We start from the raw sequence: 26,670 nt of genomic DNA, 5'->3' as shown, positions 1-26,670 counted from the left end.
GGACCCTATTTAAATATTCCTGATTTATGCCCTTATGTGGTTATAACAAATCATATCCTTATAAAGGCATAGGAATCATATGCATATTTAGTCATAGCCAATGCAGTCCAAATACGGCAAGGCTACTCCCATAGACTCCTAGAAAGTACAACCGCCCTCTTTAAACAAACCAAGCCTCCAGCAGCCCGGGAATTCCCCCTGCTTCTGTTTTGATTTGTCCAAGAACTCCTGGAGTCCTGAAAGAACTGTAAGTTCTTAGTGACGTCTTATGTCCAACCTTACATCAAACTCGGCACCTTCCAGGTATAAATATACCAACAGCTGCCCTAGCAAACACACGGTGGTTTGGAGCAGATCAGCTGTCTACTTGCCCGACGCCCTGCTGTGGCAAGTGCCGAAGGAAGCCGACCCTCCCATTGACGCACTGAGAGAGACGCTGGCTTTTCTCCTGCCGAGAAATCCAGCTCCAGTGTTTCCAGTCACCCTTGCGGGTTGCTGGGAGATCGAGTCCTGAGAACGAGATACAAGACCTCCTTCATTCGATAACCAAGGTACGGAGCTGATTAGATCCTCAGAGAATTCTTGATTCAGATTCTTGGCAAAACTATCTTAACTTAAACTGCAGCTCATATACTCCTTCCCACGTACTAGGCTTAGGTTAGGTACACCGGGGTAGGCATATCTTAGAAGCACCAGTTGAGTACGTTTAGTCATGGTTTTAAATATGTATATATTTTATCTATTTTAAACACGGTATGGCTTAGAAACTGTACCATGCTTTTACAGTATTATTTCATAATTCTCCTTTTACTGTACGCACTTTACTTTATAACAAGTATTGCAATTGTGGCAACTCACTTCTCTTGCATGAGAAAGAAGACTGTTCAATAAATAACCACTTTTATTGAAAACCTCCGTCTCTCTATTTCTCTGCGCTTCTGGTGAAACTAAGCATGCACGATTGACTGAGTGAAATAGTTATCTATTGTTTCCGCGACTCTGGAGATATACTCCTTATTCTGGAGGGAGCAAAGTTGTCATGTTTATGCGGTTGTCAGAAACTAATCCCTTCTTGCCTATTCAGGAAAGTTAACTCCTTCCTGTTCACTCGAGAAAGTTTCTAGTGACCTCTGAGATAGCTGGCATTCATAATTAAGTCTAACATATTCAATAGAGACCTAGTCGACCTCAGTCCTACGTCTAAACTATCGTTTGTTATTCCAATGCGCAGAGCCTATTGGAAATATAAGAACTACACTAAAGTATAAGAGAGGGCACATATGGCTGAAAGCAAGAAGTGAGATACTCGGAACAAGTGCCAGCAGAATTAGTTTAGCCACTGGTAATCTATGGAGCCAGCCCTCCTGGGATTTAGATGAAGCGCAGAGAAGTAAATTGAGTTGATGTGAGCTAGAAAATCCAAAATCTGAAAACCATAAAATACCTTTAAATCAGTGGCCAGCCAATGCTTCTTTGGACGTAAAAGCACTATAATTAATCAAGTTAAATACTATGCACAAAATTACAAATATCTTAAAGATTTTGTGGGATTGCAAATGGAACCCCCTCCTAAACCGTCCTTGTAGAATCGTAGGTCGCAAATAACAAGCCACAAAGAAATATCATAGTGGGCAACTAACCCAGTATATCTACTGTGTTCCTGTTATCTGTGTGGTACCAGGTGACAATTTATGCACTAACTATGAAAAACAACAATATCCATATATGGCCTATTGCAACAGAAGATGCTTTTCATGATCAGTAGGGATAAACCTATAAACATTGTCAATTTATTTGCAGTGTAAAATGTGAAGCGTACTGCCTTTGTCACCACATTTTTAAATAAAGTCTATTGGCTTTAACGAGAGCATAAAGTTGACCATGGGAGCTCTGCCTAGAGCACTGTAAAGCATTTTAGGCACATCCAAAGTATAGGTTGGCATCACAAGTCTCCCTCTGGGTACACTAACCCTTTACAGTGGTCAGATCTGAAAGGGGCCTGGGTACTAAACCCTTTCATATTACATTTTTCAGACAATTAGTTGAAAACGCAAAGCTCCAAACTTCTGGTGCCTTTAATTGGATTTACAGTGTAAACCCCTTTCCAATTGCGTTTTTCAGATGGTTCACAAACCAAAACCCTCTCCTGTTGCATTTGGCAGAGTGTTTGCAATGTAAATCTGCTTCCTCATCTTGTTGAGCAGAGGTGTTTGGAGGTCCAAAAGCAGTTGAAAGTTAATAGCCACCATTTTGTCTATGGGGGTCTTACACAGAGGACTTCTGATGCATTCTTCTAACCACAGATTACGCTCCTTGTGAACATTATCCCAGGTGTCAGACAGTATCCTGAACCTCAAAGCAGTACTTTTGTATTTAAGTAGGTGGAGTCGTGTGGCTCCGCACCAACTTCGCTCTGCTCCGGAAGTGACATGTGTTCCTTTCTATGTACCCTTTCATCTGTGGATCTGGCGCTACTCCATCCTTTGAGTTGTCTCCTAATTTTTTTCCAAGTTTTCACAGGGTGCAAGATATGTCATCTCTGAAAAAGACAGGGTTTTCCATATGTTCCACACAGATGTATGTGACAAATCCCCACATGGTATGGCTTTTGGTGCCTATGATCGGAACATGGGTCAGGAACTGTGATGACTGCGCTCAGATGAACGCAAAGGCTATACTGGACCGTGAGGTAACATTTTCCATCTTCAAAAAATGATAGACTCTGCACTGTGAACAGTTGAAGTTAAAAGATCGCTCTAGTTCCCACTCCTGAAGTTCTGGTTGCAGACCTTCATTGCAGTCAAAGTCACTGGGTAGGTCTAAAAATAAACACAGGAAGTCCAAGTGGGAGTCAGACCCCTTCCTACCACTCTCGAACTCCAGAGGGTGTCAAAATGGCTCTCGGTTTCGTTCCTATCCCCACTGGAGCAAATTCCGAACTTGGACCTGATGCACCCTGACTTTCCAGGTCAGTCTGCAACATTGCAGCAGGTTGAGGCCTTTCTTGAGAATATGCTGCAAATATTTGGTACTTTACTAGGTCCTTATGATGCACTTTCAGGTCTCAAGAATTCGTAGGGGCCTCCAGTCAGACTTCCGCTGCTAGGTCCACCGTTGGCTCCATCAGTGCCCTCTAAAGAAGTTATGGGTTCTGCTCCAGCTCCAGTGTAGACGTCAGTCCCGACTTCTCTCCCAGTGCTGATTACCGTTACATTGACGCTAGTTCTGATGTTGCTGATGTTAGAGGAGAAGCCACAACCAGGCGTGCTCTCAAACTAAGAGTAAAACTCATCCCAACCGTGACTGGTGCTGTTTCCCGATCCTACAGAAGCGCAACCGCACTGCAACCCATATGATTAAAAAACTTTCCCTATACCTCGAGGCAGAGCCCAGGAATTGCACCATATCTTTAGTACTGAGTCAGACCGTGACAATTTTGATGGAGTGAATTATCCCCCCATATAATGAGGACACTTGTTATGAGGAATTACAAGATGCTAGTGGCCTAGACTCCTCAGATACCGGCCTGGCTTCCCCGCCTGACTCTGCCTCAAAAGAAATCTCCTGCTTCGCTATAGTGATGCGGGGAGGCAACAGAAGTTCTGATTTACAGATACCTACCATGGAGGTTAAGACTAACGTCCTCACAGAAGTCACTTAACCCTGCCAGCCACCTACAGAACTTCTTTATTCCCTAAACAAAGACCTCTTTGCGACCTTTTTGGCCTCTTGGACAAAACCATGCTATGGATCTCTTGTGAACAAATACAATTATTCATTGCCATTGAGTGACTCAACCTTTCTTGAACATCATCCTATGCCTGAGAGTTTGGTGTTAAAGGCTTCCACAAGTAAGGTGGATTCCAACACCTTCCCCACCCCTCTACCGGTTTTTGTGTCAGAATGTGTTAAGTTATGAAAAACATATTTTCTGATCTATGAGCCTAGCTTTCTAATCTGTTAACCCCAGCTGCCTTTTAGTGCACTACTCACATGCCCTGTGGGACACGGGGCCCAAATTTTACCAGCCCATCAATCGTCGGGTGTCACTCTCAAAGATGAACATGACACCGCAACGTTTGTCATCCGCTGTGGCTTACACACAACCGGCTCTTTAGGTCAGGCACTTGGAACAACTGTGGCACATCACCGCCAATCCTGGATTAGGTCTACAGGCTTCCCTGGTGATGTCCAGGCATATTTAATGGACCTGCCAATCACTGTCTTTTGCCTTTTTGTCAAGAAAGTAGATTCAGTCCTGGAATGGTTTAAGAAGGCAAGGCCAAAGCACATTCCTTTAATCTGTCCGGCCCACCCACTGTCGCTAAGATGGGGGTTTCCCCCAGACCCCACTACCAGTCTAGCAGGTCTCCAAGACTTTTCATGGCTGAGGTCTCAGCTCACAGAGACAAAACCCAGCGTAACAGAAACAGCATGCAGCTCAGGATCCTGCCACTCTCTTTAGTTTGTCCTTTCTGGCACACAGTCACCCTGTCGGAGGCAGGCTCTGGCATTTCTTCAACAGGTAGCAAGCCATCACTGCTCATTTAATCTCCAGTGTGCTGCATCCAAGTGACCACTTCCTCCAAACTGGCTACGACTAGGGAAAACAGGTGTCCATAATGTATCTTTATGTTACCATTTTAAGATGCCCAACACATTGGTTCTCATCCTCGCCATCATTCTGGAACTTTAAAACAAAAATAGACTGTACAACAACACAGCCAGATGGACATTTGCTGCTATGTTTAGTTTCTTTTACATATGTCCGCTGTGTTTAGATGACAGCATGTTTTCTTTTTTCTCTTTGCATTCTCTCACATATGTTGTTGAGGTAGCTTGTGTTTTAATGCGTTTGCATCAGAGGGCAAATGCAAGAATAAGTCGGTGGGTTGATGAATGAAGGCACACAAGGAAACATTAGTGACAGCATGACTGACTGATGCCTTTTTTACTGCCTAAACTCATCAGTGACACAAAAGGCACATTCACTCATTAGCCAGACCGATTGACATTGCTAATGCTTACTGTTTGTTTTTCCAATTCAGTTTGGGAGAGATCATAATCATCGATTAAAAGTCAACATATCTTGAGTATGTAGTCCCTTTTTCATGGGTCAGCCGCAATCTTTCAGTGTTTTTCAGAGACTAGATTCTCAGAAGACGTTAATTCAAATGTATTTATCACATATTTCTCTGATTCGGAACAACACTGATCACACTTTGTGTTATCCGATGACAAATGCTTGCCTACTCTTTTTATGGAGGTGGGAGGGTGGTGGTTCTGGTGTTGGTGTTGGTGGTGGTGGTTCTCCAAAAGTTATTTTTCTCATGCAGGAATCGTTTGTGAACACCCTCTATCTGCTTTACTGTATTGATTGCTAACAGGCATGTGCTGCAAGTCTGATGTTGCTGTCTTTACTGACCTGGACACTTTCTATTTGCACTGTAGTATCCAATTTATGTGCGGGAGTTTCTTGGAATACGATCATTTTCCACAGGTATGCAGGTTCTTGAGCTGCTGATGGAATTGCAGATTATTATGGTGTGTGTGGCTGGAAGCCATGCTATGTAGGTTTCTAACCAAATTGCGTTTTACCCATGCTCCCTTCCACTCATGTCAGATTTTTGTTTAAAACCTTTCCTTATTAAATGGGATGCACTCGTATTATTGACATGTTGATTTTGTTCGGTGTGATGCTGTACCTTAGAGGGAAAGCTAGGCACCGGGTGTTCTTTATTTCCTTTCTAAAATCTGATATTTGTTGTCTTGCATTTGCATCATTATTGTTGGAAAGCAGTCTAAAAAGGTTGATTTTCATCTTGAGTTGTATGTTTTGTGTATGAAGGAGTGCATTACATGGAAATGTGTCTATGAACTCTATTGTGCCATGGTTTAGTGCTTATGAATGCAGATAGATTCTAGGTGACCATTGGTGTACTGTTGCAGTGCTGTTGTGCTCCGTGGACTTAGTCAAGTAATTCCATGCATATGCACGATCAAGAATGTGGGGATGGCGCTCAGGAAGTTTTCTTGAACCTCATTCTTAAGGGTTGTGAGGTTTCATCCTGCAGAGCGAATTTTCCAGTTTTGTGTAAATCACTTCATGTGTGATGTATTTTGAAATTGTGTTGCTTCTTTGGGGAAGTGTTTATACCTTCCTATGCCCATTGTTCTGTTAAGGAAACATATATTTAATATTTTGTTACTCTTTATGTATCATAATGTGAACTTTTGAGCACATTAGACCACCAACAATGGTAGATAAAAATGGTTATGGCATTTCTTTGGTTGATCATTCATTCGAAAGATGAGATTTACCACATTCTTGGCTTCCCTGTGAGCTTTGCAGAAACAATTCAATTAGAGGCATTAATAAGGAAAAGACTGAAGAAAAATACAGGTGGTAGCTGTTCATTAACAACTGTTGAGCATTAAAATTATGCTAGGCAATCAAAATTACCTGTGCCACATTCCAGTAATATTGTCGCTTTTTGGAGATATTCCGCTGCTCTTATAGGCCTGCAGCATGGTGCACAAAACTTAAATTTTAAGCTTAGGTTATACGATCATTGATGGAGACATGGTTAAATATTGTCCTGTTCAAGACTCCGTCTTGCCCTTAGTTTTGCATGTTCTGGTTTCATACTAGGCTTTCTGCAGAGGAGTTTGTACAAAATATTCCAGAAGTCCTGCAGTTCTAGCCCAAGCAAGTACATTAAATATTTGACGAAACTGTGGGGTTAGTGGAACATGAAGACCCTACCCTGTCAGTTGGAATTCCTGACCACCTAATTTATTTATGGTGCATTTTTAAAGTCTGTCTCAGAGAGTACACCTTGGTTTTTGATGTTTTGAGTTGAAGATAGGACAATACCAATTTTTGAGGATCCTGGAAGGGCAGATATTCATCCTTGTACACAGCTCACTTCATTGAATGTGATTGTCCCATTTAGATTGAATACATCTTTGTTCATGTAGAAATGTTCGTGGTTGAGCCAGTTGAATATAGATATCTGTATCATGGGTGACATTTGGAATTGAAGTCTGTGAAATTCAGTTACCCATGCAAGTAAGTACACATCAACAAGGAACGAAAGAGGTGAGAGAGCAGAGCCTGGAAGGGACTTAATATTTGGGGATTTATCTATCGGGAAATATTGATTTCAGTGTAGTAGGACCAATTGATACTACTCTTGGAATGTACATGAGAATTAAAACCATTCCTTTTATTAGAATCTTATGTTAAACAGTGTAACAGGTGATTGAGGTGTCCAAGCGCACAAATGATGTACGGGCAATGGGTAGGGCTTGTCTTATGTTTCTCCTACTGTTCGTTCCCCTAATTGACTATAAAACTCTTAGTCATTAGGAACATTATGCTATCCTTTCTCCACCTGTAGCTAGCTGGTTCTTTCCCGTTACAGTGTCTTGCTCGGATTTGAAGAGTCATAATTATTTTGTAGTTCGTCAGAACCTTGCAGTGCTTATTGTTTTTTATCCTGACTGGAGTAGTGGAAGGATGCATCATTTTACAAAGCATGAGACCCTTGACAAAGGATGCCGTCACTAGATCTGTTAGATGTGGAGCAAATGTTGGAAAGGTCTAATGCATGCTTCTGGGCAAGGTTTAACTAGTGGGTTAGTGGTTTAATGTTGAGAGCTCATCTGACTACCTTTAATTCCAGAGCTGGTTCCAACTATCCTAGGTTAACTGAAAGAGAATAGTGGGATTTGGCGATATCGACGTTTGCCTTGTTCATTATGAATGCTTTTATATCGATTGCTTACTGTGGAACTGAAGAAAAGTTGTAGGCCATCAAGCACTGTTTGGCGGCATTTAGTGCCTCTTTAGGGTCTCTGGGTCCATCAGTTTAGGAAGAAAATCTCCCATCCAGTGGTAGCTTCATTAATGTTATTCATGTAGTTGGCTCTTTATACTTTGTTTACAACAGTGTACTTTCTTCTCACTGTATTTTTTTACACTACCTTGTTTTCTTCCATGTTTCATAAATGGCATCATTCTCTAGTCTCGTGACCACTCTGTTAAGTTAAGCAAATTATACATTGTAACTTGGTTGGATGTTTTTCTCAGGCTTTGCTCTGCACCGGATTAAAGTATTATATTTTTGAAACATGGTCTGTATCACTTGGCACAGGATATTTAATGTGCCCTCTGGGTTTCTTTATGCATGGTCTTTTCTGAATTGCAGTTATTGATTCTTTGTCTTTTGGAAGTCTATTGCCATTACTTTATTGCCTGTGCTTGGTATGTTTCGTGTTGGGACGGTGGAAAGAGATCATGAAGTTATCCAACTAATGCCTAGGTTCACTAGGATGAATTTATGCTTGGCTTGGTCTACTGCCAGGCTAAAAACTGGGGCTTACAGTTTTCTACCTAATTGCGTGCTATATTTATCCATGTAAAGTTGAAATTACAATTCATCAAAATGTTTTGTTCCTGTAATTCTAACTTTAGTATATTCTCCATTAGGATAAATTAGAGTGGATTTTGCAGGTAGCATCTGTACGTCTGAATGAGAAGCTGATGGTGTCATGTAACTCTGTTGAATTTAGGTCACCATAGTGAACTGTCTTCACTCCTGTGAAAGACAGAGCTGTGTTGTGTGTTCAATGGATGTATGTTAGTACAACGCGGTACTTTACAACGCAGTTTTCACAACGCAAGTCGTTACAACGACTTGCGTGTGAGGGCGCTGGATTGTGGATTATTTTAATTTTCTATTCCAACTCCAGCCCACGTAACAGTAGGGAAGGTGTTGGAATAGAAAATTAAACTATTCCTTAAGCAAGAGCGCCATCCAGCGAAAGTCGTAGTAATGACTTGCGTTGTGATGGCTGCGTCGTAAAGACCTCGTGGTGTAAACACCGCGTTGTAAAGGATGTTTCCCGTGTTCAATTAAGGAGGGAGATATTTTGCATTGTGTCCCTCTGGATACCCGATGCTTCCTTGCTGTAAGGTGCGGAACGTGAAAAATCATGGTGATATGTGTACAAGAATAAGTGTGTGGAATTGGTAAGTAGTGCAGCTGGAGAGGGCCGATTGAGCATGAAGGTAATGTGCTGCTCCGATGCATATTTCTACCTACCTACTGAACCCGAGTGTGTCCTTCCACCTTAATCAAATAAATACCCATTGTCTTTATTGCAAAGCATTGCTTGTATATTAATTAATGAACGGTATCAAAATTCTTTTTCAGGAGGACTTCGTGATAGTTTGTTGTTCACTTACCTTCTCACTTATTGCTTTTCAGTAATGTGAGGGTACTTTTCATTGCATTTTACTACAGTAGGCCTGACTACATTGCACCCTTTTCATATAAACATTTCTTAGAGTATACAAAATCGCTTTATGTGGAGAGATCGTGGTGGAGTCCCTCCTCAAAGAGAACAGGAACCTGTTCCCTGTCCTTAACAAATATAGTGAAAATGATTTTTTTGCAACCTCTTTGACAGCCTCCTTCATGTGAAGCTCTCCTAACCTGATCTCAACCTCACCACGCCTCCCTCTTGTGCAATCTTGTGTTCCTGACTAGGGGATACAGTCAGTCACAACATTCCATTCAAGTCAGATAAGCCGCTCCCTCTTCGAGAAGCCTTGCCAGAGCCCAGCCTAGCCAGAAAGACCAGCTCTGATGGGCACATTCTCCATAACAGATTTAATTTTTCATTTGTGTTATACCTCAAAGGAATTCCAAACCATGCCTTTGGTGTTCTGATAATCATGTTTCATTTAGATCGGAAGCCGAAAGTGAGAAATCTCAGATACCCTCTTTAACTGCAAAGGGTGATCAGCGAAGAGTCAGAATTGATTTACAAGCCAAAATAAAAAACAGATTACAGTCTTCTGTTTTGCTGCTTTGGGTACGTTGATCATGCCTTCACCCGATTCCTTAGTACAAAGAACGTGGTGAAAAGCATTAAGAAACCAACCATGTTTCTGGTAACCTTTCTCTTTCATTATAAATATTTGTCTACTTTTACTTTTTACATCTATCTTCTAGATTTTATAAGTTACAATCTCTTACTTTGGAAGAACAACACATGCACACATAACATATTAGCTTAGAAACTTTATTGAGAACCATTGTTATGGTTTCTAAAGATCTATTGTGTATTTTCTGAATTGTTGTCTTATTTTCTGTGAAGCATTCCCAATAAAATGTGAACTATTTTCCTTACCACTTCTAGATCACAGAAATGTTTCTGGAGGTGTCCCTCGAAATTTGGTATGTATTTCCTCTCCGTCACTTTAGTCTTTCATTAGATTTTGCTTTAGTGTTCCTTATTGGCATATGAAGCTGCAGTTTTAAAAATCATTATGATCAGTGCAGTCGGAGCTCAAAAATCACATTTTATTTTAAATAAAAGGGTTTCATTTATTAGATTTTTGTACTATATTATAATTTATCAGGCTTTTCTGGTGGCCAAACAAATGGTTAAATATTGAAAGCACCTGAAACTGTTGGCTTCTTGCAGGTTTGACTGTGCATGATTTACAGAGAGTGACATTCATGGAGGAAGTGTCTAGAGGAACAGCAGGGCTGTGTAGCTTTTCTGTGCATGCTTCTTGGGGAGCTTCAATTCGAGCTGCACTCATTAGAGGGATTACTGCATGTGTAATTTTGTTGTTTTTTTGGAGGGAAATGTTTTGAACCAAATGAGGGCTCTTGTTGCTCTACTGCTGAGACCAGTCGGTGCATAATGACCAGGTGATCCACAGTGTCAAAATCATAGGGTAAGTTGAGGGTTGACTAATCTACCGTATCACTCATCAAGCAACTGCAGTAGATCTTTCAAAAATGCAAAAAGAGGACAGACCTCTGTACTTGTGAGGTCTTTGACACCACATTTGGGTTGAGGTTGAACAATGGTGAGGGTCGAAACTGGATTGCTGCTTTCTAGACGGCCATCTCTCTGCCTGTGATCACCAGTTGAAGATCGGTTTATAAGTGGCAAAGAAAACCAGCTATATGATGGATTTTCTCTGCAGTGGGATTATAGTGTCTTCCTCACGGCTGTCTAGGCCCTTTCCTTCCCAAGAAAAGTTTGGTATTCATGCCTTTTATAAGAGGAGCAAAAGCATGGCCCTGTAAGATCAAACTACGAATCTGTTCATATGTCAATTGTTGGCCTTACAGTTAGGCAAACATTGCAAAATGATTCTCGTTATACTTTCTCTAAACGTCAGAAGAGATGGCCATGTGAAGGAACCTAGTGAATTTTAGGTTTGGCTTGGAGGCTGTTGAGTATAGGTTGACCATGGTAAGCGATTACCTTCTACAGATTATCATTAATGTTGGCAGCATATTATTTTTCGTATCTTTGCAGAATTCATGAGGTTTCTGAAATCCTCAAGTGAACAAAAAATTAGGTGGCTTTTTGAATGCTATTAAAGTCAACTTATTTTTACTTCGTGCTTCATGGAGCGGTCTATTTGCTCTATAAATTAACGATGTCCATTGAAATGAAACATGCTGGTTAGACCGTGGGAGAATGAAATGCTGATGTGGCAGTGCTGGGGTGCAAATGTATATCATGTAGGTCACATTAGATGTAAAACGCGAGTGTTTAATAGTTAACCATATGTTACAGAGCTCTGGTGTCAATTTTTGCTTGGGTACAAATGTGAGTATTAACATGAGATCACGGCCTTGTACAAACATCTGTGTTCTATTAATCTCTTAGGTTCCTTTATAATATCCTCAACCGAGTTGGCTGCAGCAGCTAATTGATTAAACACATGGTCCAGTACCAGACTTGTGCTGAAAGATTAACCCACGGAGCCATCCAGACATGTTACCTTCTTTGTTTTAACAAAGTGTGTTAATTTTATTTGAAAATTAATTACGAATTGTATAAATTCAATACCGCATGGCGATCCATGTCAGGTGTTTCTATACATCTGGCATTGTCACTCGATCCAGTATATATGTAAACACTCATGGGCTTCCCCTAATAAGCCCATTCGAGTGTAAGAGGTCAGAGGCAACAGCTAGCAACCACAACCAGAAACAGAATCACAAAGGTCTAGGTCTACAGTACTTTAAATGTAAAGATGGTGCTTCATTATAGTGGTTGTTCCCCCATCACTGTGCCATGCCACTCAGAAAGCACCCAGTTATTTCCCATGTTGACAACACATCAGTAGGTCCTGTTAGAAACTACAGGCTGAAAGGGGGATGTCATCTGATTTCTTAATGAATTCCAGTAGGGCCCTGCCCGTGCTACAAACGAGGCCCTTGTACACGCTCTTGTAACTATTGTGTGTTTTAAAAAAAGATGTATAACTCACCTGAAGACCACTGTGTAACATACATCTCCACAAAGGCAATGCCTGTGTTTTCTGGACTTCCACCCCTTGGCTTTCCTTTATTAGGTCAATACTGGTGCTAGATCTGTAAATGTACATGTGTGTTTGCACAACAGACACATCTCAAAGGAAACAGTGATTTGGGCACAGGAAGATGCTCTAATCTGTGACCACATCTCTTTTCTGAAATTTGCTAGCTCGGATCTCTCCCAGCTTCTGTGAAAGCTGGCTGCCTTACAGGAATGGCATCTAGGGCAGTTGACTGGAGTATGGCCAAAAATCTTATCCAGTGTTATAGGGGCAAGGTATGTGCTGGCATAGAGGGGACTGCTTTAGACTGGATCACATCCTACCTTTGAAACAGAACTAATGTCATCCATACCCCACCTTTCTCGTCCAAATCGTACTCCACAAAAGCTGGGGTCCCTCAAGGCTCGATCATCTCACCCACGCTTTTCAACATCTAAATAAAGTCATTACCGGTACTGATCAATCAATTTCACCTCACGTGCTATAACTATGCAGATGACACACAAATACTCCTTCAACTGGAATGCCCCAAAGACATTGGAAACTCATCAATTTTCAGGTGCTCAGAGCCGTGAATCAATGGATGACATGGAGTCATCTCAAATTGAATGCTTCCAAAACGGAAATAGTCAAGTGTGGCGATTGGTAACATTATGACCCGCTTGCCGCCTGGCCTGATGAACTGGGATCACCGCCTAAAGTATCGAAGGAAGTACGAAACCTTGAAATGACCATGGACTCCAAGCTATCGATGAATGCCCAAGTGGACAAAATAGCAAGATCAAGCTTTGTTACTATAAAAACTCTTAGACTAATCTTCCCCCCTTTGGGATTTCCACACAAGGTCCAAGCTACCATCTCCCTTGTTCTGTCCAAACTCTGACCTGCCTTGGGGATGAAGTAAATCCAAAGACCATGCTAGCAGCGTTCACAGATATTCCCCTGACCTTAAATAAAATCATAGAATGTAGATCCCCACCGAGACCAGGAACACTGTCACCCAGGCACTCGTCACCAGCCGACTGGACTACGGCAACACCCTCTACGCCGGAACCACCGCCAAGCTCCAGAAGAGACTCCAACGGATCCAGAACGCCTCAGCCAGACTCATCCTCGACATCCCACGACACAGCCACATCTCCGGACACCTAAGAGACCTGCACTGGCTCCCGGTCAACAAGAGAATCACCTTCCGTCTCCTTACCCATGCACACAAAGCTCTTCACGATCAAGGCCCGAGCTACCTCAACAACCGCATCAACGTCTACGCTCCCAAACGACACCTCCGATTAGCCAGTCACGCCCTCGCCGCCGTCCCCCGCATCCGAAGAACGACAACAGGAGGAAGGTCCTTCTCCTACCTGGCCGCCAAGACCTGGAACTCCCTCCCGACCCACCTGCGCCTGACCCAAGACCACCTCGCCTTCAGGAAGAAGCTCAAGACCTGGCTGTTCGGGCAGTAGCAGCACCCCCCCCCCCCCCTAGCGCCTTGAGACCCTCCGGGTAAGTAGAGCGCTCTATAAATGCCTATGATTGATTGATTGATTGATTGAACAGAAGACCGTCAGCCCGCAAACAGTTTGTGGTTCAATAACGATTGTTCAAAGAGTCATAAAAAGTTTGTTGAAGCCCTTAAGCAGAAACCCAGAGATCTAGCACGGGTGAGAGCCTGCAGATCTCTGTATAAACAAAGCGTAGAAATTCGTAGGGGTAGAGAGTCTGTTAGGAAGGAGGGATGAAGCGAGCGCTACAAAAAATAGCAGCCTTTTCTGGAAGACCATCAACGCCCCCTTCTTTCAAGATAACCTCAATAATACTACGGACGCCACAATTCCTTCAAATAAGTGGGTTGCACATTTCCAGGAAATTTACAACAATGGGGGGCTGTCTGACACTGTAGAGTGTGGTCTCCACATAAAAGGGGCTGCGAGAAAACCAGACCCACCGACAACTAAGGAAGTCACAAAGGCTCTAGATTTATCAAAGAAAAATAAGGCGGCTGGTCCCGAAGGTATACTGGCGGACCTCTTCCTGCCTAAACCTGCCCTTTTGCGCCCAATTTTAACTAACATTCTATGCTGTGTCACAGTTACGGGCCCCCTGCCTCGTGGTCGACAGCAATCATTATTCCCATTTTTAAAAAGGGAGATAGGTCTTCCCCCAAATGCTACCGCCCAATTTCACTAATTGATACAACAAGCGAGCTAATGGGCAGGGTTTTACTTGACCGTCTTGAAAGTTAGAAAGCAGAAAAGGGGAAATTCGGGGATATCCAATATGATTTTAGAAGGGGCTTTGGCACCATGGGACAATGCCTTAAGCTTCATTTGGTGATTGGTAAGTGCACCATGGCAAAAAACACCAACCTTTATCTGGGATTCATGGGCCGGACATTGGCCTCGATTGTGTCATGAGCAGTCAATTATGGCAAAAGATGCTAGGGATGGGGATAGATGCCCCCTTGGCCCATTCTCTAGCACAAATGCATCAAGATGTCACGGGCAGAGTTCGATACGGGCGGATGGAGAACTCTCAGCCCGCTCAGAAAGAATAGTGGGATCTGACAGGGGTCCATGCTTGCCCCCTTTCTGTTTTGTTTATATCTAAATGACTAGCAGCCTGTCCCGATGTTGTCTGGGTATGAATTGCTGCCGGTCGATTGTCGCGCCCATTGGCCACGCCCCCAGAACACGAAATATTGCCCAATAAAAATGACCATAACAAATGCCTAAATCCTAATATGTGAGCGCCCTCCATAGAACGTCTGTCGGGAGGTGTGTCTAAAAGTGTATCTCGGTGCTGGTCATCAATGAGAGAGACCTGTGCATTTTTCAAATGGGTGGTGAAACAATATGAGTATGTTGCTGGAGATGTGGCCCACCGTGCCAGCAATGTACTTACTTGGGGAGGGATAGGCCCTTTCCGTGGAGGCGGGCCTTGTTTCCGGATGTGCGTCGCGCGAGGCCTGTGCGCAACAGAAGTGGTAAATCTCCAGTATGCGCATCAGGTGTCACCGGACGATAAGGCGAGATTAGATTTCCTGCACAATGGCCCCTGGGAATAGCGCCATGCCTGACCCACATACAGTAAAGCAGGTGCACGGCACTGGGAGCGTGGGGCAAGCACACCCGGAGCTGGAATGTACGCTCGCTTTTTTTTTCCATAATGCCGTGCCCCGCACACGCCCACGCCCCCAGCGCAGGATATGAGACATGGCATGAAGGGCGGAACGTACCACACGTTTTCGTAATGCCGTGCCCCCAGCACACGCCCACAGCACACGATATGTGACATGGCATGAAGGGCGGAACGTACCACACGCCCCCAGCGTTTTTCACGCCCCCAGCAAATGCCCACAGCACAACGCAGACACGCCCACAAGGGACTACTTTGCTGGCACGGTTCTTTTTCCTTTTAAATGTATATGGTGGGCGTCTGCATAGCCTATGTCCTTCTGCTGCAACTGCCCTTTCCAATGCTGTATTGGGTGTTGTGATTGGTGCTGTGGTTACTGAGATTACTCAAAGGTTTGGGCTCTCTCTTTATAATATTAGTATGGATTTGGAGATTTCTCTACATGAGGGGGCGATTGATGTGCCACGAGTGCGGGGAGAGATCTCCCTGCATTACTGTATGCAGACCACTGTGTATTGATCTCACTAACAGGTGAGGGTCTGCAGACCCTTTTAAACAGATTCAATGATTTTATGAGTGGGTTGGGTTTGCAGACCAACACCGCTAAGTCACAAGTCATGGTGATGGGGAGAGCCAAATGCAAAATGAGACCCTGTTTTATTAAAAATGAAAAATTAGCTCAGGTGACAACCTTTTGCTATTTAGGCATTCCATTTGATCAAAAAGGTTCCTGGACCCACCTCAGTGATGTCAAGAAGAGGAGTTTCGATAGAACGCTTGTGGCCCTATTCAGGTTCTCCAGGAAACTTGGTGGCAGACCAACTGAGTCCCTCATTAACCTCTTTAAGGCCCGATGCTCTGCTTTGATTCTCTATGGTGCTGGGGTGTAGGGTTTCTGCAATTCGTCCATCCTACAAAGAACCGAAAATGTATTGCTTAGAAGATTGCTGGCGCCGCGCAAAGTCTCTGAGGATCAGGAGGGGATCAGAAGGCTAGAAACCAACGACGGGTGGTAGGCGGTGGCAAGGATGGTAAAGTAGGAGAAAGAGTGTGGTTTTGGCAGCCATCTTAGAGTCAGGCACGTCAAGTCTATTAGTCTCCATGGCTCAGTGGCTAGTTCTAGTTGCCACCAGTTCTAAAGTTGGTTAAAAAGCTCAGTGCCAAAAATCCTAGAAGAAACATCAGGACACTGGTCTCTGAGAGGCGGCTGGAGGGGAGCCAGTGTAGCCTTCTCAGGCAGCAGCGATGATCTGGGATTACAAGACGTTTCTGTGAGGCGCTGGGTGTGTGCTGTTTTGTTCTGCTGGTGAGAACCAGCAGCTCTGGAAACCCAGCTTTGAGTCAGCTTGGAGTGGGTGGATCGGCAGTTATGCACCGCGCTGCAGGTGAATGCATGGGGAGCCGCAGCGTGTGTAGCAGCATTTGAGGGTGTGTACGCAGTGCAGTGGAGCAGTGCACAGCCAGTGTCTGTGTACTTCCAGGCCGTGGGCACGGTCCCCACAATGGGTCCGGCTGTGAGGGAAACTGCAGGGCAAATTCGCAGGTCCATGCCCCTCCCTAGCCGCACCCGTACCTCTCAAATGGCGCAGGCAGGCGAGGTCTGCAAAGCGAAGTTTTTCTCCCCAGGGGAGTCTGCCGGAAAGTCGCTGATTCAGGAAAATGGGCAGAGGGGGGACTAGGACGCCATCAGCTGGAAGATTGGAGGGTGGCAACAACGCGGCTCGTCACTCTTAGCCTCCATGCGCATTCCCGTAGTTCTTGGGGCACCATCTTGGCTCACTGGGACAAAACAGCACACATCTCAGCCACTCCGGATTGGGGAGAGGCGATTGTTGGATCCAATTGATCCGCCTGCATTCCAATTGCGGGCCAGTTATATTTGGTGGGAATACAACGCGGCAAAGCGTTATCATGAGGCCCTTCTGGATACTTGCCCCTGTGATCGCAAAACAAATCAGAACCTGTTGCATTTGATTTTTTTCTGCGAGTTATATATTAAACCGTGCAGGGTATATATCCTACCACTTTTGAGGGTCTTGAATATCCAAAAATGTAGGCCAGCGTTTTTATTACCGACTACTCCAATCAGGATATATTTGGGAAAATGATATATAGATTTATCGCTGCTGCTATTCGGATATAAGATTTTGTTATATCTGTTATTGATGAACTAATATCAGGCCAGTTTCCATCCATTGTCTGAATTTTAAATATTTTCTTGAAAGCCACAGAAAACAAGAAAATAAATTCTTAATGATTGGAAATTTAAAATTCAGTGGTATGCCGCCATGCACTTTAACTTTTTAATGTTTGAAACTGGTATTTTTAACGGAACACTTTATGCACATTATTTAATGTTTACATCCTCTAGTTTGCACATTGCCGTTCAGTCAAGAAAGTCTGCACTGAATAAAGGCACTATGCACTTTTGAAAAACGACGATTATTGTTTGGAACTGATAAGGTCCTGTGCTTCTGAAAATTGAGAATCGAAATTTCTTTATATATGTGTTTTACCTGGATCAGTTGTTCGTGGTTGGTCTTATGTTCTTTTTTTCTTTTAACCTGTCTTTTAAATATTCTGTATTTCTGTGTGTATGTGTGACTTTTGTGGTTTATCAAAGTTTGATTGATTGTCCAAACTCAATTACACCAATAGCCGCTACCACGGATCACCTTTAATTACTATGAAAAGACTACAACGAATTCAGAACTCGGCTGCTGTCTACTCTTGCACATCAAACCACCAAACCATATCTCCCCTGCCTTGAAAGCCCTGCATTGGTTACTGGTTGCCAGAAGATCCATGTTCAAGCTGCTTTGTATCACCCACAAAGCGATACATGGAATGGGACCGCTCTTCATCAGGAAGAAAATCACCAAACATTCTCAACATATGAACCTCCACTCTAGAGTGGCACCTCGCCTATACCAAGATACAAGAAAGAAACCATGGGTGGTACATCCTTCTCTGTTCAAGCAGCCAAAATATGGAACTCTTTACCCCCAACATAAGATCCACCAACAACCACCTTATCTTCAGAAAACTACTGAAGAATTGTCTCTTCCCCACCTAAGCAACATACGCAAACAGATATATACAGCATATCCCTCTGTATATAAGCATGTATTTGTACTATAGATATGTGCCTATATATGTGTATTGCTTGTTATAAACATGTATAATAATTGTTTTTAAAAAAGAAAATGTAAGTACAACACCTGAAAACCAGAGTTTATCGAATGCATCTTTAATCTACATATACTTACTTTCTTTATGCATCTATATACCTTCCATGTACTTGGATCTATAAATGTATTAATTTCATCCCCCCTACCAAAAAAAAGCATATTCAATGCACTACCCTATTTCTGACCCTATACCTCTATAAATATATCCTCCACATTCAGTCTCTCATTCATCTCAAACCCCATACCACTACTATGGTCCCCAAAATAGCCCTGTCTAGACTCTCCCCGTCTCTACCCCTCCTTGCACCATCTGACACCTCTTTTACTATACTGATCCCAAAAACAAGCCTTTCTAAACTCTTCCCTCTGACTCCTCCCCTCCACATCCCTTTTTACTCATCCCAAGCCTCCCACTACTGCTATTACCTGCCAAAAAAAGTCTAAATCCTTTGCTCTTCTATCCCTCCACTCTTCTTTTCAATCAAAATAACAGACTAACATGTCCACTCCTCAAATTTCATATTTCACTATACTAATTCACCACTAATCCTTCATGGGTTCCAGAGTAGCGTGCTACTTGCTGAAAAAAGCGCTTCAATACCCCATCAGGGTTAACAAGTGCTATATAAATGCAGACCTTTTTCCCTCTTCTATCCCTCCGCTATCCCTCTCTATTAAATAAACTGACTAATATCCACCACTCAAATTACTTGAATATTACACTGTACTAATTCCCGACTAATCCTTTGTGTTCCGAAGTAGCGTGCTATTGGCTGAAAAAGCGCTTCAACTCCCCATCAGGGGTAACAAGCGCTATATAAATGCAAACCTTTGTCCCGCTTCTATGCCTCCGCTATCCTTCTCAATCCAAATAACGGACTAACCTATCACAGGATTTGACTTTATTGGTCTCCAGGAGACATGGTGCACGAAGGATATTACACTGAATGATTATTCCTCCTATAGTTCATGCTACCCCCTCTCCCTCAGGTAGGGCTAAAGGTGGGATGGCAGTACTGATCTCAGTACAATTCGATCGTATAAAAGTTACTATTGTGGGCATTTCCCCTTGGTTTCATTTAGTCCTAATTTCTAATCTGCTTCAAGTTAAATTATTAGTGATTAACTGGTACTATAATATTTTTTATCATAACGCTTGTCAAGTTATAGAGGCTTTACAATCAGAACTTAACATACTTTCGTAGAAGTGGCACCCGCTGCGTATCCTTTGGGCCGTAGACTTTAACTATTCAATCTGTCCGCATAGCTCTGGTTAAGCATGTGGGATGTTAAGCACGGGGGGACAGCCCCTGGCACATTTTAACCCCTCTAACCTGGGAGAGGCTCTTAATTCCATTGTTATGATGAATGATCTGGCCCTTGCAAATGATTTAGCTAGTAACACTCAATACATTATCCCACTTATGTGGGTAGTGGTAGGGAGAGCACTATTGATTTCATGTTCATCCCAAATAAGTTTCTGCATCTAATTGGTGGTTTTGAGGTGGATCCTAATTGTGCAAGCAATCATAATCTACTGACAACGGTAATTAATATAACAGCTCAACCTGGAAATGTCGTAGGTTCCAGAGTCTCCTTTACTTCTAATAAGGGAGTAACAGTCAGATGGAATAACATAAATCCTACTGAGTTTGAAGCTAGAATTGTTGCATCAAAGTATGCCTATTTTAAAGTGTCTAACCCATGACACTTCAACGGCTGAGATAATTCAGGACTTCCAACTGATCTGTTTGCTTGTAGTCAAAAACAAACAATTAAGGCAGTGGCCCTTCTGGAGAAAATGTGGTTTAACTCGGACTGCACAAAAGCACACCAAATTTTAAAACTAGCATTGCACTCGCATCCCCGGGATATGGCTCAGATTAAACTCGCCCGGAAGGCCTACAAAGTCTTAGTTAAACAGAGGAAGGAAGAATTAAGGCATTTAGCCTGGGTTGACCTGGAAAGAGCGAGCACCCTTAAGGACTCAACAAGTTTTTGGGAAGTTATAAATCGCCCATTATTTAAGGAGGAGCAGGGTAGGATAGATTCCCTGATCTTGGAGGATGTTTGAGAAGCCCATTTTGCGACCATATTTAACCCCAAAGGCTGCATACTTGAGGTTCCCATTGAGGATTTTCCCCCAGACCCAATCTTGGCCTCCCGTCGAAGTGCTTCAATCACTGTAACTGAGATTGAGGAAGCCATAGTTGAAGGAAGCTGTGTGAAAGCCCCCGGCCCCGATGGAGTCCCATTGGATCTTTTTAAAACTAATTCTATCCTCTGGGCTCCTTAATTGACTAATGTGTTCAAAGCAGTGATAATTGGTCCTATCCCGGCTTCCTGGAAGGTTGGAAACACAGGTGATAGAAAAAGGGGTCATTGCTAGGTAACAATATTGCTTCAGGAGGGGCATGGGTACCATTGAACAGTGCCTCAACTTGTCCCTGATGATGGGCAAGTACATGCAGACCAGAAAGGGTTCCATCCGCCTGGCCTTCATGGACTTCTCCAGTGCTTTTGATACTATAAATCGGGACACGTTGTGGGCACTGATGGGGTGAATTGGCATTGAGAAACCTTTAGTGTCTCTTCTCCGCAGGCTCCTTGCTTCTGCGTTTGTAATCATTAGATATGGTGCCAATGGTGAAACAACTAGGCCTATTGCATTGACGGAGGGTGTTAGTCAGGGATGCATCCTAGCTCCTTTTCTTTTTATTATCCATACTAATGGTCTTGATGCGTACTGGTTAGAGAATGTGCTTGACTACCCCCGTATTGGGAGCACCTGGGTTCCGCCTCTTTCCTATGCGAATGATACTGTTCCTAATGGCCTTTACAGCAAACGGCTTACAAAAATCCCTTGATGCATTCTCTGATTTTATGTTATCACATGATTTAAATGTTAATTTTGTGAAGTCTTATGTGATGGGCTGTGGACCCAGATTGACCAAAACCAGAAAGTATGCAGTTGGTTTAAAGAGGATTGGCAAAATGGAAAATGTTAATTATTTAGGGAATATTTTTAATAATAGAGTGAAATGGGACTCGCTTGTAACTTCAAGAAAACAAAACGCAGGTAGGGTGGTTGAGGGTCTCATTCGTTTTGCATTTAAATTAGGGCAAAAACCAGTGTCCAAACTTGTTACACTCTATAAAGCTAAATGTGTCCCGGTTGTAACGTACGGTGCATGTTTTTGGGGGTATCATAACACTAATCAGCTGCAAATCATGGAAAATAAATTCATTAAAAGACTGCTGATGGCCCCAAATAGCGCCCCTACGAGATTTTGTCACCCTAAGATGGGGCTTGATTTTGTTGAAGATTGCATAAATGTCGTCCCTTTACTCTTATGGGTAAACATCTGGTCATCGGAAGAGTTGACATTTACCAGAGACATCATTAAAGATTGTCTTAAGCTTGAGGGTTTTTTTACGATCCCCTGGATACGATTTGTCAGAGATAATCTTTATTTTGTTAGAGATAATCTTTATAAGTTGGATTTGGGACACTATTTTGATTCTCCCTTTAGCATCTGTGAGAATGCAAAAAGAATCCTAAAAGAAACCCACTCTGTTAGGGCAAACACTTGTCGCTCCCTATTGGTTACGGCAGGCCCCCTCTGTTCATTTCTGCCCCACCTGCAATTTTATTTCACTTTTACTACAAACACCCAGACACGTTTTTATCTAAAACGATTTCACTTATTATCCTTAAACTTTTTAGTGGGCTTTCCGATACAGGCTGGGTGGACGAAAAATCTGGTGCCTTGCCCTTGTGATAACCTGGCAGCACAATGCACTTTATGCTATTCTGTTCATTATATCAGGATCCCAGGAGGAAATTTTTAGTCCCTATTTAAAAAAACTAAATAAAAATAGACCTTGTTCCTTCATTGATGCTTTTCATTTCCTGCATTCCCTTGCCACATTTGATATATGTATTGGAGTCTCTAATTTGATTAAAGTGGCAATTGCTATTAGAAAACTTTACTAGCAGTTGTTGCTGAATATATTATTTCAGATTAATCACTGAATTCTTTTAATACTCTTTGTTCAATACTGGTTTTCTAATTACTTGTATTTTATTGTTTATTTGTATTCATTATTACTTGTGGGAATATATGAAATGTATTGTGTTTTTAAGTAGGTCATGGTAACTTCAATTCGTATTGTTGTTTCAATGTACATTTATGGTTATTTTTACTGAAACCGAATAAAGTTACTTTGAATTGAATTGACTAACCTGTCCAGCACTCAAATTGCTTTCATATTTCACTATACTAATTCACCACTAATCCACTAGAAAAAGTGCTTCAACACCCCAGCAGGGGTAACAAGCAATATATAAATGCAAACCTTTTCCCTCTTCTATCCCTCCGCTATCCTTCTCAATCCAAATAACTGACTAACCTATCCGCCACTCAAATTACTTTCATATTTCACTATACTAATTCAACTCTAATCCTTTATGGGTTCCAGAGTAGCATGCTACTCACCGAAAAAGTGCTTTGACGCGTTGTCATGGCTAAATAAATGCAATTACAATACAATTGATATATCACTATAAACCTGCTATCTCTAGAGACATAAGTTTTATGTGACACCACTCCGTCCCATTCGTCATATTCAAATTACCTACCAATGTCATTTTCTCAACACCTATAGGCGTTCACACGTGAGTTGCTCTTAGTGTCCTATATTAGAAATGGGATATTGTCCTATGGCCTAATCCCCAAGTTGTTAATGTCTGAAAAATTCTGTTCGTCTTTGGTTCAAATATTATCATTGGCTCATATGTACTTGGTGCACTTACTAGGATGACGTATGTTAGGAATTGTTCTTAAACCCCATCTGGGAATACGTTGGTGGACAAAAATTTAGCTTCACACATTTAGGAATCCAGAGCTCATTTTTCCACATACCACAATTGTGCAGTAATGTAATATTATTTGTCATTTGCAGCGCCATTCCTCCTTCAGAATATGGGAGCTGCAGTGAGCCGAGTGAGACTCTGTCTCCTTTCGCTCCATATCAATGGTGTTAACAGTGAGTCTAGTTCTGGGGTAGTAGCACTGGGAGATTGGAGAAATTATTCAATAATTGGGGGGGAATTATCATTTTGGACAGTGCCACTCTACCCATTACTGACCAGGCTATCCTTTTCCAGAACTTCACCTAATTTCTAATCCCCCAGGGTTTTGTGCATGCTTCTGTCCATCAGATCTGATTCCTGGTAGGGATACCCAAGTACCTTTACATTGGAGTGCATCGAAATGTGGGTGATTTGTCCAGCACGTTTTTGTGCTGGGGGAATAAATCTGATTTTTCCGTATTTGCTTTCAGGCCCAAGAGAGAACCTGGGTACATAACATATCGATCACCTCTTGCAAGTGTGTGAGTGGGTACCAAATATAAGGAAGAACATTGTGAACGAATCACAAGATTGGATGATGCCTACCATATATATCTACTTCATTTACAACCCTGTATGTTGTAAAGTGACATGCCCAGGGGCTCCATAGCAAGAGCAAACAATAAAGTTGAAGGGGGACACCTTGTCTGGTGCACTTCTCAGAGTTCCCTATAGGAGCATAAATATGGCGGTTATCACTCTTGTTCTTGGATGTGTACAGTAATCTGATCCTACCCAAGATTTTAAGGCCAGATCCTATTTATTTCTAGCCCGGCATAGAAGTAGGGTCAGCTAGTGAATCAAAGGATTTCTGTATGTCTAGAGCAGCCACTAATGCCCCAGGCCAGTTAGGAGACATTGAGGCAATTCCATCGTAACCTAATATTGAGAGAGGTGTTGCGACTTGGTATCAACACCCTGTGGTCTGAGTGCGTTAGTTTAGGTAGCCTCGGGATCACTCTGTTGGAAAGTACGTAGCTCAGGATTTTCTAATCAAAATGTTATAGTCATAATGGTCTTTGAGGTCTTTTTAAGTTTGGCTTTTCTGGGTTTGGTAGAATCATTGTCACGTCTTCAGTTTTCATGAGCAGCCCTGTGGTTATTTTTCTGTTACTGTATAATTCAAGCAACTTGGGGAACAATTGGTTTGCAAATTTATAGTAGAGTTCTGTGGGTAGCACATTGGATCCCAGTGTTTTGTTACTCCTCAAGGCTTGAATAGCTTCCCTAATCCCTGTCGCCTTTATTGGTTGTTCTAGTGTTTCAGACCATTCCACTGGTAGTTCATGCAGACCTAGTGAGTCCAAGTTAACCCAGATATGTGTGGTTTCCATGAATGGTGTTTTGGGTATACAACAATTTGTTATAGTCCTTGAATACATCATTTTTCAGCTCAAGAGTATACTGTCTTCCCTATGTGATTTCTTATTATGTTAATTCAGTCTTATTGTGTTTAGTTGCAGCTCTTGCATCAAGTAAAGTCCCTATTTTAACTCTCTCAGAGTGCATTCTATTGGTTTATGTTTTGTAGTCAAAATATCATAAGCACTTTAAAATGGTGGCCAGATTTTGTCTGGCTTCTCCCAGTCTATTTGTTCAGTTGCCCATAAGTGTAGTAGTATTCCAGTAGTTTATCTCCTTCTCTGGTTCCTACAGCATGGGGTCTCTGATGTCCTTGGCCCTCAAGACACATTCCTCTACCACGTTAAGTGCTCCCATTTCTTCCCACTACCTGCCATAGACCGCCTCGTTCTCTGTAAAAAAAGTAATCCATTTCCTCCCCAACAAAGCTTGGTCTTGTATCATGGTCACATTCAGTCGCCATGAAGGAATGAGAATTTGCTGTTTTTCCAACCTATCGTCCACAATAACTGGTTGTGGTTTAAGATAATTTTATAGAGCTATTCAGTCAAGTGCACGTTTGTCATGCCTGACTTCTCCAGGAAGCTGTCAATGATGTTTTTTTAATTTTGTACTGGTGAATAAAATAAGTACTCGTGTTAGTCAAAATGAAGGAGACGTGATGCTTGTTGCAACTTCCATTTATTCAGCTGCTCAGCAAGTTCCCCCCTCTTTCCTCGCCTTGTCAGGCAAGCGTATTCAAAACATTGCTCCACGTGTCTTTAACTTCTCCTCTCAAGCTGTCATATTAGATTGGGTATTCCTATCACTTCCTTGCCAAACAAGTGATATACCGTTACACATGCTGCAAGCAGCAAATGTAACTTATCTGTAACAACTGATTGTAGACTGGTAGATTCACATGCACCCTAGCCACCTCCCCAGAAGCAAGTGTAAAATAAATTATACTTATTTTCTGTAGACCCTAATTGTGATACATTTGCCAGTACTCAAACATCATAGCGCTTCGCTTTCAACACACATACTTACGGCAGGGGAAAATCACAATTTGAGGTGGAGTCTTTGTCCTGGTCCATTGTGGATTTCAGGGAGGAGACTACTAGTCACCTTGAAACTGAAACTCCTTCTTTGAAGTAAATTACCTTGTAATGTTCAGAGTCCAATACTAGAAATCAGGAGTGTGCACATGCTGCAAATCTACAGCACTATGTGCTGCAAACCGATTGTTACAGGGAAGTAACACTTTCAATGCTGCTTTATATTATCACATTATTAGACACCTGAGAATCTGTTTACGGGTGAAGTTTGTGCTCTAAGAAATTCCTGAAATAAGGAAGTGTTTGAGTTTCATGATTGACTTATGGGTTGACTGTATTCTTGAGTGTATCGATGTGGCCTCCCTTTTCAAGTTTGTGGTAAGATGGATTGGTTTCTTATGTTAGCAACGAGTTATCTGCTGCAGTGGTGAAACAAGTGTTTATGTGCTGATAATACAATCCTTCAGTGTCAGCAGCTCTAATTTCTTAATTTCACATTCCTCAGTTGCTCTCCAGATCTCCGATTCAGCATGGCTCTGTGCGACCAGGAGAAGGTTTTTCGAGCGACGCGAAAAACTGTAGTGATTCAAGGGATAAAAGATCTCCTTGGTCCAGAGAAGAGTAAAGACCTGATCTCCTCACCACGTGATGTGAGTTGAAATGCTT

General features: G+C 42.4%; 1 protein-coding gene across 1 annotated transcript in view; it reads left to right on the top strand.

The window, feature by feature from the left end:
• The window catches only part of PLA2G4A (phospholipase A2 group IVA), an 875,644-nt gene that overhangs the window by 347,823 nt on the left and 501,151 nt on the right, over window positions 1-26,670 (top strand). Inside the window, exons 6-7 of the mRNA XM_078642541.1 lie at window positions 10,213-10,250; window positions 26,510-26,654. Coding sequence (XP_078498667.1) covers window positions 10,213-10,250; window positions 26,510-26,654 — 183 coding nt within the window. The remainder of the gene's footprint in view (window positions 1-10,212; window positions 10,251-26,509; window positions 26,655-26,670) is intronic.

This window comes from Lissotriton helveticus, chromosome 1_1 (assembly GCF_964261635.1).
Source record: "Lissotriton helveticus chromosome 1_1, aLisHel1.1, whole genome shotgun sequence".
NCBI lineage: Eukaryota > Metazoa > Chordata > Amphibia > Caudata > Salamandridae > Lissotriton > Lissotriton helveticus.
Note: the sequence above shows the minus strand (reverse complement) of the source record. Positions and strands in the feature narration are given on the sequence as shown.